This window comes from Gymnogyps californianus, chromosome 20, assembly GCF_018139145.2.
Source record: "Gymnogyps californianus isolate 813 chromosome 20, ASM1813914v2, whole genome shotgun sequence".
NCBI classification, from domain to species: Eukaryota; Metazoa; Chordata; class Aves; order Accipitriformes; family Cathartidae; genus Gymnogyps; species Gymnogyps californianus.
The window spans coordinates 9,913,209-9,926,894 of NC_059490.1; the positions used below are offsets into that span (position 1 = coordinate 9,913,209).

General features: G+C 38.2%; 1 protein-coding gene across 6 annotated transcripts in view; it reads right to left on the reverse strand.

Annotated features, from left to right (window-relative positions):
* Positions 1–13,686, reverse strand: part of BCAS3 (BCAS3 microtubule associated cell migration factor) — a 372,309-nt gene that overhangs the window by 205,118 nt on the left and 153,505 nt on the right. For all 6 annotated transcript variants that reach the window (XM_050908947.1, XM_050908945.1, XM_050908946.1 and 3 more), the window contains one exon: positions 13,406–13,506. In XM_050908947.1, coding sequence (XP_050764904.1) covers positions 13,406–13,506 — 101 coding nt within the window. The remainder of the gene's footprint in view (positions 1–13,405; positions 13,507–13,686) is intronic.

A 13,686-nucleotide genomic window follows, 5' to 3' on the forward strand; every position in this document is an offset into this window, starting at 1 on the left:
ACACACATACCTTCCTGGATTACAAACAGCTGATGATTCACAGTAAATATCTGAATATGAAACCATAATGCCCACACTTCTTCCTTACCGGTAAAGTTTGTCTTTGAAACCAATGAAACAAAAGCATTATTTTGACACGTTTTGCTGTTGCCCTAATCTTCCCCATATCTCCTGACTCCCCTACAATAAATTCTACTGACTGCAGTAATGCCTGTTTCTGAGGGCACAGCTGATCAACTGCAGGCTTTCCTGTTATTGAACTCCACTAACAAACTGTTCATGACTCTAGCAGATGTTTTTGCTTTCAAACCAACAGGAACTTTATGGACTGTTCTGAATTTTTTTTGTTCTTTCTATCCCAGGGGCAACTACGAGAGCTGTCAAGATTAGGGAAGCTGCTATTCAGTGACTAGCTGCAAAAACACTAGCCCAGGGAGCAGCATCCACCCTGCTTTGTCACCGTATTTCTCCCTTGTGTAATACTCTTACATTCTACTGGAGATTCAAAACAGCTTTACAGTGAGAAAGAAATTCAAATTTAAGAATAGTTTTGGTCCTATGCTGTATGCCTTTTCCTGAGGAATCACAGCTTTGCATAGGTCTTGCAATAACACACGTTTCAGTGCAGCTTCAGAGCGCAGCATTAACTCTTTCTACCAAAAAGTGACGACATGCTGAATTCCACGAAAAAGCTCTGCCTTAGAGTTCACCAGCAGGGCAACAGTGATAAAGCTTTAGCTGAGGTCAAACCTCAGTAATTTATTTTGCTATTTAATAAAATAGCATTTATGTACCACACCTATCACAAAAGCAGGCATTTAAAGAGAGTCTGGTTTTGATAGCAGGATCCCATAATGATGGTCCCAGCCTCACCACAGGCAAAGCAAGCTCTACTCCCACTGCCCTTAGTGGGAGCATGCAGCGTTCTGTGAGATATGACCTTATAAGACAAGTGATCCTTGCTGGAGATTTGCCATCGCTGTACTGCTTATTACAGATACACATATGGTCATTTTTTTCAAGTTAAAAATGGCCTTGAAGTTATAGGAACAAATACGTTCTAAAAATGTAAAACCAATTCTTTCTTCATTTCTGGGTCACACACCTCTTGCATTGGTATCAAGTTCCAAGACGAGATTAATGTAAGCCCTGAGGGACACTTCCAGGAATTTGAGCTCGAAAGTAATCTTTTATCTTCCAGCTTAATTCACTGAAAATCTGAATTCACACTGGAAATTACGGCAGCCTCTTACACATCAGTGAAGCTACTCTTAAATGCTATAACACCGTTTTTTCATTTTCCAAAGAATGTCACCATAATGCAGGATAGCAAATAATAAAATTCAAATTCTTCAAAAGCTTTACAGCAAGTAGTGTTTTTTTCTTGCACTCCTGTAATTTCTCTTTCATTGGGAAGAAGTCACAAATGGCACACACATAGACAAGGAGCAACCAAGCCCTTGTTGCACAGCGATATTTTACTAGCAACTGCAGGTGTTTTGTACCCTCCTAAAATAATAAATTCAATGCTTTGTGTCTGAGCTATGCCAATTTTTAACTTTTTGCTATTCTTACACCAACATCTGGAACAAACATATATCAAATGTCAGAATGCAACTGAGTTTGTTTAATCTAGAAATACACAAACATGCAGAAATTTGTACAATTACCCATGGAGTGAAAAAGTACAAAGAAAATGAGTGTTTATTAAAAATCTAAGGTGAGAATTAGAACATACAACTTCTGTTTATGCAGTATAACAGGACATGACTTTCTAAACTCCACTTATAAATGCAAAAAACTCCATAAGCAAGCATTCAAGGTCACTTTTTTAAAACTGGAGTGCTACCTACAGCAAAAATCAGAGCTTTGCCATAAAGCAAGGGGCAAAAAACACCTTTGAGCTGCTCAAAAATAACAGTAGCACCTTTAATTTCTGTCCTCCTTCAAGTGAAAAGCGATCTGCAGCAACTCTAAATCTGGAATATATTCCTGTCCCTCCATCCTGACTAGCTCTACTGCCACTCCACATTTAACTAAGGAAAAACAGAGAAGTTGGGTTTTTTTTCCAGAGAAAACTCAGCGAAAACTGCTGTTCTTCATCTTCTTTCATGACTTGAACACTGTAATCTCATTTTCTACCCTCAAAATCAAAAGTGCAGGTGCTTACCCATAATCTAAGGTAAATTTTTAAAATTTACAGGTTCTGTTCTCTGCAGTTACAGGATTAATCTTACTACTATATTGAAGAAAGATTATTAAAGGCAAGAGTCTGGAAAAAAACACATTACAAATTTAGTCATTTGTGTGATAATTGTTAGTGCCAGGAAAACTGCACAGAAGTGACTGTGGAGACAAAAGTTTCAACACAAGCCAAAACAAAGGCTGGAATACAGCTGAGCTGATATTCCTCTGCAACTCCAGGACCTGATTCACAGAGTTCAATGATGAAATATGAAAAAAAAACCCATTGTTTTGAAACTTTGCCATGATATTTAGTGACAAGTACATAAAACAAACAATTTCTATTAACCTCAAATAATTTGCATAGGCACTCCTGACACATGAGCAAGACCTAGACAAATACACATGCTTGATGAATATTAGAATTAACAAACAGTGGTTTTGTTCATAGATGGGCTAATTATACAATAAATACCTAGACCTGAGACAAATCTTTATTCATTCAAAGATTATAAATTGTCATCTTTCAGCAGCATAGAAGTGTTGGAACAAAGAAACACTACAGCTCAATTGTAGTGTACGCACTTACGGTTTTAATTTGTGAACAATAAATCATTAGTTTTACTTAGTTTTGTGTATTTCTTGAACCAAAAGGTTTTAATTTTCTCATTTATATAAATAAGCTTTACACAATTCAATTTAATTGAGTTATATATGAAATTCCCAATGTGCTCTTCTCTAAGGGATGTATGTTTGTCCAAATTAAGACCAAAGGCATTTGCAGACTATAAAGACTATTTGTTCTATGCTGCCTGCCATACACATGCCTGCAGACACCCAGAGAGCTTTCCTTTATTTCAACTGAATACACAAAATTTATAATTTGAAATAAGATTCTAAAATCTAGTAGAAACAGAAACAATGTACTCTTAACTAATTCATTAACTCTGAAGTCTATCCTGTGTCCACGTGCAGTCTCTGGTGACGTCCATGGCAAATAGGTATGCAGAATAAAAATTACATACCCCTTGGTTTCATACAAATCACACACTAACATCTGATTTTTATGCTTTTTTTGTGGTTCCTAAGTTGTATCTAAAATGATCATAGGTGGTTTAGAGACCTGAGGTAATCACATGCTTGTCAACAAGCCTCAGGAATATTTCTCTTAAAATTAAGCTCCACATTTTGAATGATTTACTTCATGCTACTTCTGGAACTACTGGCACATTAATTACATCATGTTACCCATGACAAGTAGAATGTGACAGTTCTGGTTTAGGTCTACATGCAGCCCCTTCGAATTCAACAGGTTCACCTTTTTTCCATCTTATAGATGTGATCTCACTTCCATCAGAGGTTGGTTTTGGTATCCCACAGTCAGATCTGCCATGTAGTTCAAGTCCAACAACTGCTTAGTGAGTTTTACTGCATGCACGTTCCTAAATCTTCTCTTACAGCACACAGCTCTACGCCTGCTGGCTCTACCTCTGCTCAAGTTTGACAATAAAGTGAAGACCAGGTTTTCATTTTAGACAGAATGCTTACAGCCATGTTTAAAATAAACTTCGTAGTTTGGTGATATGCTCTATGTATTTTTACTTGTGGCTATATGTTACTGAACAAAGTTCTGTTTTTAATGCATTTTTCAGCTTGTAAACTTCTGCAGGAGCATGCCATGCAAATTAAAATATCCTCTTTTACCCAGAACTTCTCCCCACTCATTTTTTTTCTTGGTAGGACTTTCTGAGATTCTTGTATGCATAAACATCATAAAATTAAGCTAACCCCCCCCTGTAAACAGGAGTTTAGCCAGCCTAACAGTCATTTCACACCACCAATTGACTTACAGATTTATTCATTCACTATTTGTATATTGCCCACAGTTTATTAGGTGCTTTATAGACCATCCATTCTCTGCATCAGCACTTTAATCTTAAAGGAATAGGTAGGTCTGTAATCAGGATATGAATTCTCCTTAGATTTTCCCAGCTTTGATAACTGCTTTACTTGCTCCTTACTTTACACTGGTCTGATAGTCAACAGCCTGGCATTTTTTTTTTCCCCTAAAAGGTGCGGATTAGGTGTTCAGGCTTCACCATTACTCCTGGTTGCAGTGCAAGACTGGTACACATTCACCGTGCTTAACTCCAGCTTCCATTTCTAAAGTTCCCATAGGAAACCAGTCAAGTACAATGAACAGTTAAAGCTGGGCAGAGCTAGAACCTGGTATTACTCACAGTATGAAGCATCTTAAGGCTGTTCAACACTTTAAATGCTCAGACTGTGAGCAGACTATCGGTTCTGTACCAAGGGATAACACATATATTCTTTCCTGAGTTAAAGAATAATTTCAACTGCACGAACCTATGGCGAAATCCATCTGATGGCCATCTTTAAAGAATTATGGAAGAGGTAACTATTTCTATAATTCACTGACTTCAAAAGTATGTTTGACATTATTGTCGGGAAAATTATGTTAACCATGGATTACTGTTACAATCAAAGTATGTAGTGAGAAGTCAAGAGGCTTAGTAGTAAATTTTCAAAGCGGTGCGTGGGGATTTACCCGTTTGACTCCCATTAACGTCAATAGGAGTCGCGCGGCTAAATCCCTGTACACTGCTTTGAAAACTGACCCCTTCGTGTTGATGGACCCCTCTCTAAGAAGTTCCAGATGACCATGTAAGAATAGTAAAGAACTATTTCAGCATGTGCCCTTGTTCATTATTGTTGTTTGTACACATCTGAAAGTATTTTAATTCCTATACGCAGTGCTGTTTCCAGCATTTAGTTTATAAAATACGGATTAAGATGGGCAAGTACTCAGTAATCTGATGAAGCCACGCACATGCCCAGGTGTATATATGTATCAAAAACTTAACATACATTGCCAGCATCCAATGCACCTTGCAGAGTTAATTTTTATCCACCTCATCTATATTATTTCACAAACACCAATTACGGCTGCAGCAGGTATCACGATTTACTCCACTGCTCATATGCGGTGATGCAGCTCTTTCATTAACTGACATCTGCCCGGTTCCCATTTACCCCAATCAGCCCTATGCTCAGTCAGAAATTAAATTTGCTTCCCTCTACCACTCAATCCTGTTTCCTGTAGGGAGCAGGAAGTGCAGGTTACAGTTTTAGGGAAACATGGTTTTCCCTTAAAAAAATACCATGAACTACAATTTCATTAGAAACATCTTTTCTGGAACGGGAAGGTGAACCAGATTAGCTTGCAATCTGTTACGCCTCCAAGTGCAAGAAGCAAACCTGAAAATTCCATTTTCACTGTTTGTGCCTACTGCCAGAAACCCCAAAATACATGTAACAATTCTGTAAGAGAAATGCATGCTTGGAATCAGTTTCACTGGAAATTTTTTAACTGTAGTCATAAAATATAAATATATATATTTATAAATTATATATATTTAAGATCTGCTACAGTTTTAAACACAATAAAAAGTTCCAAATATGAAATATTTTTAAATTGCCAAAATTCTTCTACAACATATTTTACTTGTATCACTTACAGTTATAAGTTCATATATATACTCGTATTTTCATGTAATATTTGGAGATAATACCTGAGTCAAGATAAACACTTAAGAATTAATTTTCTGAAATTCTGAAACTCATTCTTCTGTATAGAAACATCCTCCTCAAAATTTCAAGGAATTATAAATTTTTGCCCAAAGATCTGGATTTTTACAGGACATCTGCACAACTCCTTTGAAACTACTGATGCAGAGACCCAGGAAGTTCTTTTTAAAAGCATGTTGTATTCTTTTATTATACGGCAATAACAAAGTAGAATTTCATGAAAATGATACACTAGCTAGAGGCAATTTCAAGTAGAAAGAATAATAATGGCAAACTGAGAATCTAGAAAATATAAAAAAAAATTCCCATCTGGATAATAAAGTTAAACATATGTACCCAAGTAACTGCATGAAATCTCAGCTGTGTGCCGGTTGTACACAAAATACCAAAATAACAACATAATGCAGTTTCCCATCTTTAAGTGGACTGGGCTAACAACTAACAAAGGGTTAGCTGCATTACTCTTGCTGAGAATAGGGGGGAAAAACCTGGCAGAATCATCGAGACGTAACATGTCTTGTGATAAGGGACTCCCTCAATCTACCAAAAGGCTGGTTTTAAATCCGCTCAGCACAGACAAAGCAGCAGCCTCCCCTGTTTGTCTCCCCGCAGATCGCCCGTAGCTCTGCCATGCCCATCTCCGTCGCACCGACTTCTCATGAACGGTGTGTATTTTCCTGCAGTTTTAAGCCCATAACACTCAATCGACGCAATTTTGTGGAAAGGCCCTCATCTGTGGTGCCCAGGTACATCTGAAAGGCCAGTAGCTTAAGCAACATTCCTATGATCAGTACATAAAAATTATGGCAGTTTAAAATGTTAACCCACACACCACTGCTTGTTCCAACTCCTCTCCAGGCTTCACAGCACGGCAGCTCATATAAACTCAAGTGGGCTTCAACCACTTCAGGGTAAGGTCAGAGAGCTTTGTTTAGATAGCCTTCATCGGCGGATTATGTTAAACTGGCCAACTTCTCTCTGAAGTGCTACCAGTGCTGCTGCAGAACCAGTAAAGCCCAGCAGAGACACCGTAATGGGCAGCTGAGAGCACTAACTGCTGAAACTACTCCAAACTCCCGTCTGACCGTGCCCATGGAGAGATGTCACAGAAACAGAGCAAAAAGGCTTTGAACACCTCGTAACTACACGATAGCGTAATTGTTGTTACAGAACAGGCTCTGGTTTTGATCAATTTTATTATTTGAAATCGAGCTCCATTGTGATAGACATTGAACATACACATAGCAAGATGCAGCCCTTGCCTCACAGAACATGCTACATACACACAGACTATAGTTATGTATATAGTGGGGTACGTACCATAATATATATTCTTTCATACTCGTGAGAGAGAAAGATTACACTATTAAATATGCACACACAAAAGAGTGCAAGAAGAAAAAGAGAGGTAGAAGGCTGAGAAGCGGTAGAACACTAAATATAATTGTCAGTCCCAGTTCATTGGCCTATTACCAGACCACCATCACGCTCTGCTGCGCACGGAAAAAGCCTTGCAGACCAGAATGACCAGATTCCTTACTGTGTCTGCTCGGTGTAAGTCGTATGGCAGCAGTTTGGCTATGATTACATGCATCGTAGTTTGTTTTTCATAGTATCTGTCTTCACAGCACATATTCACACAGTTATTTAACACACTCTCCACTCTTACACTCAGTCCTGCTTTCCACTGCACAATATTCACTAGCTCTATGTATGGAATTTTTATTTCCATCAATGGAATGTATGAAAGGAATATAAAATAGGCCATAAAGAACCGCAATGTTGCTTAGAGACAAAAGTCTTGCTCAGGGTGCATAGCTTTCATTAGAGGGAGCAGGAAGTGCAAACATGATGTCAGAGTTACAGAGATTATCTGTATAAATTGTGTTATCATTTAGCCCAAACAAACAGTGAGGAAAGGCTAACCCCCTCCCTTTGAAGACAATGAATAGTTACTAAGTTTGACTTCTAATGAAAGCCATTTTCAGTGAAACACAAGATATATACAACAGTTGGACCAGAAATGAAAATCTGTTGTAACAGCCAAAAGTCAAAGGCAGCTATAAATACAGACCTTAATCTTTTCAAGAATCCCTTAACGAAGTCTATAAAACTGATTATATCTTCAGGCCTAACTCAAGTGCAAATTCTTACTCAGAAATAAGTAACAGCCCTGCAAGTATTACTTGGAGACCAGTACAGGAACAAAGAACGAGAATACAGAGTACTGGTTCGAATCCTAACATCATGGAATATGAATTACATTGCATTTAGAATAAACAATTAATGAGACAGCAGAAGCCTCAGCTATGTGTCCATTTTTCTGAGAGAGAAACAATTTCCAGAAGCGGTCAGAGTGGGATAAAGAAACACTGCATCATTCCTTTTAACACAACAGAAATGGTCTTTGATTATTTAAAAGGCAATTGCAAAGATCTGTCTTCAAAACCTCCTATTGGAGGTTTAATAGCAAAGAGGTGCAAGTACACTTACCAGCAACACTATAGCAAAGTAGAGACTTTTGTTTTAACAAAATCTATATTTATACGATTACATTTCCTATGGTTGGGGGCAGCTGTAATTAATGGATTTCCCTCCTTCCCCTAATGCAGTCATTTGTCAATTTAAACACAGAATGTCCAATCAATTTTGATGTATTTAGTAAGCAATTTGTCAAAGAGTACTGCATACCAGTTAATATATTAATTCTTGTCATTGGCCTGCTTCTGACAACTGCAGGTCATCTCCATAAAATTGGTCCTGATGAGCCAAAACTCTTGCCTGGAATGTGAAGGTGCCCTCTCAAGAGCCAGGGGAGAGAAATCATATCTCATTTTATTCAATACCTTTTTTGGGCAGTTTTTGGTCTGATTTCAAGTTTTTTTCATTAACTTGCTAATTGTCCACATTTCAGATATTTCAACTACAGTCCATTCCTCCAGCACAATGAAAAAGTGAATTCAAAGAGGAGGGGTAAGGAAGAAAGGAAATAAGAAGTATGAAATGAGAATGTAAGACTTTCTGCTGTTAGCAAAGTTACCTGTTTTCATTGCAATTCCGTTACGTACCATGCACACGTCTATATGAATTCAAATATGCAAAAATGGAAGGTACAAGAGCCAGACAAAGGAAACACGGGTTAAGTCAATCAAGCATGTAAGACTTCGGGTCATGGTAATAGAGAGAAAAGTATTCATTAGAAAAAAACCTGAACACAAACAGCAGATTCTCATGGACATGAAAAGCACATCTTAACAGCATGCCTCAAGAGTTTATACTACCAGAAGCATCTTAATTCCTAAGTACTAAACAGCAGGAAGCAAGTAGTATTTAAAGAATAAGCAATGATGAAACTTGGCAACTCTCTGAAGAAAGCCAAGTCCTTTACATTGCAAGTTCCTGCAGACACCAGAAACCCTCCTATGTGTGCATGCAGTGCCTCACAACTCTCCTCCCACTGTCGGGTCTGCTATGCCAGTCTAACTATACCAGGTGATGGTATTTACGTTATAGGAAAAACATCTAGGAAGAATAAAATGTGACTTGCATTTCCTTCCTCTGTTGTGATTCGATTTAGGAGTTGCTCAGAACACAGGCAAATAAAGAGGGAATACTAGAGACATAAATAAGGTAAAATATTATGTATTAAATCTGAGAAGGGTAGGAGAGAAACACCTAACACCCAGCACTGAAGACCTGAGGACTGTAATACATCTGAGGCTTTGCAGGATGAACTCTTACGAAAACAAAGGTAGTCTGAAATCTGCTCTGTCAGAAGGCGAGGAGATTCTTGGGACTGGTTGTTTTTACCCTGCCCAACTGCAAAAAGCCTGAAACAGCTAGGGGCAGGATACCGACGCTTCCTGCAGGCCAGCAGGTTGTGGAATTTAACGTGCAAATTCACTTTCAAGCCATGAACTTACAGAAAGGTCTAAATCTCTTGCTACCCACTTTCTCACCTCTCTGCACTAGCCATGGCCACGATAAAGCGCTCAGGTAGATACGAACTGCATACTCTGATCCAGGTTTCTGCAGCAGATGTCACAGATGACCTCAAAGCAATGAAACAGCTGTGCTAATCCACGTACAAATACCCTTGGGATAAAGGTCTTGGACACTTGTTGTACAAAATATTTCTTCAAACAATGGTTCCTTGTTACTTCCTTATTAGCTGTGAATATAACTTTAAGATTCTTTAAAAATATTACAAGCTGAATAGTGTGTAAATAACTAAACGCAGTATTTTTAGACTATTCTCTTTTTATCACAAGAACTCACTGGCCTACTTTATACTTTTCAGAGACTAAGGGAGATTTTGGTCCCGTGTTTTGGCATCAAACTGCACTTTATGAAAACCTGCACAGTATAACCCTCCAACCAGACCGCCAGACGTTTCATTGTTCTGTCCGTCTGCTGACAGAGGTACTCTGTGCTAAAAAGCACACTGAGTATTTTTCAATGACCCAGGGGGCAAAGGTCACTTATTATAAATGGATAATGAGACCTAATGCAATGTTCTGAGTGTGGACAAAGAAAGGGTCTATCCATACCCCCTTGTGACTTGGTCATTCAGGCTTTTATTTCCCCTGCACACTTAATGGAGCCAAACAATTGGCAGAAATGCTATACAGAAACTGAGAGAAACTGCTGTATTCTACCTCTGATAGACAGATACAAATAGTGACCCTGAAACGGCGCCAGAATTCCTCTTACCACTAACGTGGCAGACAGATGTAACATTCACCCTAAACCCCTATTTAGCCATTTGCTGGCAATTAAACTTACTGACGGAAGTGATAGCACATCAAACCACAGGCTTCAGCTAATGTCAACCCATTACATTACTGCAGGTAAGCAGAGCCAGACAACTTTGTTTTAGCATGTATTTAATAGGGGGAAAGCTAACAGGTGTCTTGGACTCTTTTGTGTGCATCCTGGTTTGACTCCATTTTTTCAGAAACTTCTTTGAGTAGCTTCAGATAGAATAAATCCAGAAGACAAACAAAACTTCAAAGAAGATCAGATATACACAAACTTCTCTGTTAATGCCATTTTTACTACGTTCTCTAGACTCTTTTTTGTCTTTAGAGTTTATTATTCTATTTTTCTTTACATTCCACGCTCATCTTAATGAATTCCTATTATGTGAATTAAAACCTGAATTAAAATTCTTCACTGTAATTCAAATAATACAAATTCATTATTTTGTCGGAATTTAGCTACCGCTCATTCTTCTTCCTTTAAAAAGTTTCCCATACAAAAACATCCAAAATGCATAGTATTTGAGCTGTTAATGAAATACACAGAGTGAACCACATCCATCCCTGATTTCAGTATGTGGGATAAATGTGGTCTGTGTATATAAGCACTGATGCTCACAGAAACACTTTTCTTCAGACCGCATCTATGCAATACATTGCTTTTAATTTCAACAGAAACTAAAAAGCAGTCAAACTACTTTTACAAAGCGTCCAAAATTCTCCAGACAGCATTCTGTGCTCTTGGACCCATACTGCAATAACCGCACACTACATACAATAATTTATATATCTATACGCTTGATAGTATGCAGGGGAAATAGGTGAAACCAATATGGATGATAAAGACATCTAAAACTAGAGCAGAGAATTTGGAGAGGCTGGGGCAGGGGGAAGAAATCTGGCCCAAACAGGCAAGCTGCAAGGACTCACAAACACAGGTACCGTTTGTGAATTAAAGCTAGTTTTGGAGACTGTTTCAAGACTACTCAGTGTTGCTGTTTTCCCTGAAGACGCTACGTTTGATAGTCTGGTTAGATAATTCTGCAAAGCAATAGCCTTGACAGCCCTAAAGAACAATAAATGCACACGGCAATGGACAGTATCCTTTTATCCTAATGCTTCATCTTATGCAGATAATTTAACTACTAGCAGGCCAAGAGAATATATATTAAAGGAAAAGTGCTGGAAAAGGGTCTTAACTCCACCTCCTTGGTGGCAGGAAATAGATTATGCTTTTCCTTGCAAGCACGTCTAGCTAAACACGACCTATTGAAACACTGCAGTTTCTGTGAATGAGCCTGTTTGCCTTTTTTACCTCTTTATCATAAAAGTTATTTAATGTCATCATCAGCAATAGGTGCATAAGCAATGGATAAAAATATGAATATCAAAATGAATTATGGGCAACATAAGCACACTATGCAGCAGCAGTTACCTTAAATTACAATACGAAATTAGACCTATGCTCTATAGTTAATAGCATCTATTAAAGGCTTTGATATAAATTACAAATATATTTGTTGACCTGATTGTACTCAGTGCTTCAAAATATTTATATGAAAATTTAAGTAGAGGCTTGCACACCTAATTTTAGACATATTCATCTGAAAATAGTGATCCGTATTTGTATTGTGAAATATTGTACAACTAAAATACATCCTTGCAATGACCTTTTATCTCAAAGCAGAACTCTCATACCTGTAAGTTAAAGTAAAATAACGTAGGAATCTAGCAAAAAATTCTAGCCAAAAGGCACGTCTAACACAATGTTGTGCACTATTAATTACTTTTTCAGCTTCTTTACCTTTTGAGTTTTCTTCCTTTTTCTATGCAGCATGGAAAAAGGAAGACCCTAACCTTGTAGGTTTCCACAACATTTTGAGCTCGGAGCACATGCAACAGATGGACAGGTAGAAGCAACAGATCTAATCTGGCACCAATGTCGCTTTTACCAGTCACATTCAAATTGCCTTTTGGCCCAGATGTCCACTTTCTGCTTTTTAAAATGCCTGTGTCACACAACATGCTGGCATTAGCTGCACCGACAACTGTGCAGAGGGTCTAGTTTCCCCATGAGTACCTCTACATGTGACAAGAGTTGTTCCCTTGTGAAACTTTGACTGTTACATCCCTTTGATCTTGACTACACCCTAGATAAAAGAGAGAGACTTGCTACTCACTGTTAATATTCTTCTTTTTTGAATTGTCAAAATAAAAAAAACCATAAATACTCATTTATCTGTAAAAACAATATAAAATACATGGGTTTATATATATGTAATATACATATACCATATATCTACAGACATATAAATGTTTCTGAATATGCAATGCCACGCATAGTGGCTCCCTGCGAACGACGTGGCTGGATAAGACACAGGACGAGGCAGGTGGGCAGCTGTCCCTGGAAGCGATGCCAAGGCTCCCGAGGGAAGCAGTTGTCTGAGAGTCTGGCTGGAAGTAGCCCAGCAATCAGGAGTTCCAGGGGAGAGGGAAAATGCAGATGCACTCGCTTGTCACTGAGTATAGAATTCACGAGAGAAAATGGCTAAAAGCATGAGAAGAAATGAGGTGAAGAAACCCTGAAAACTTCAGGGGATCTAGTGGGTCACACTTTCAAGGCCAGCCAAGCACTCAACATTTTGGCTATATGACAGCTTCGCAACTTTGATTCATATCAAAAAGAAACTATATCCACTACTCTACCATTACTAATATAGTTAGTTACACGCAGCCCTATTCTGGGGTAGAACATGTACTGAAATAAACGCAGGTTGAAAAACCAACTCAGAAAGTCACACTCGGCTTAAAATGTGCACATAAGACAAGACAAAAAGCTGTCAGCTACTTACAGCCAGCAAGAAGATACTGGTAGTACTGTACGGCATCTGCAGCCAGGAGCAGTGGATGGTTTGCATTAAATGGTGGTTGGAGTTCATTCCACTGAGGAGTTCTGAGGTAAAACACAAGACTATTAATATTTAAGCTAATACAGAGAATGTAAATCAGTGTTTCTGTCATCACATGTAATTATCTATACAAGCTCACAAAATGTTTGTAATTATTTAAATTAGCTTGTTCAAACACTGCAATACACCACAGGCACTTGAGCAGCAGGACCAAGTCGCGCAGA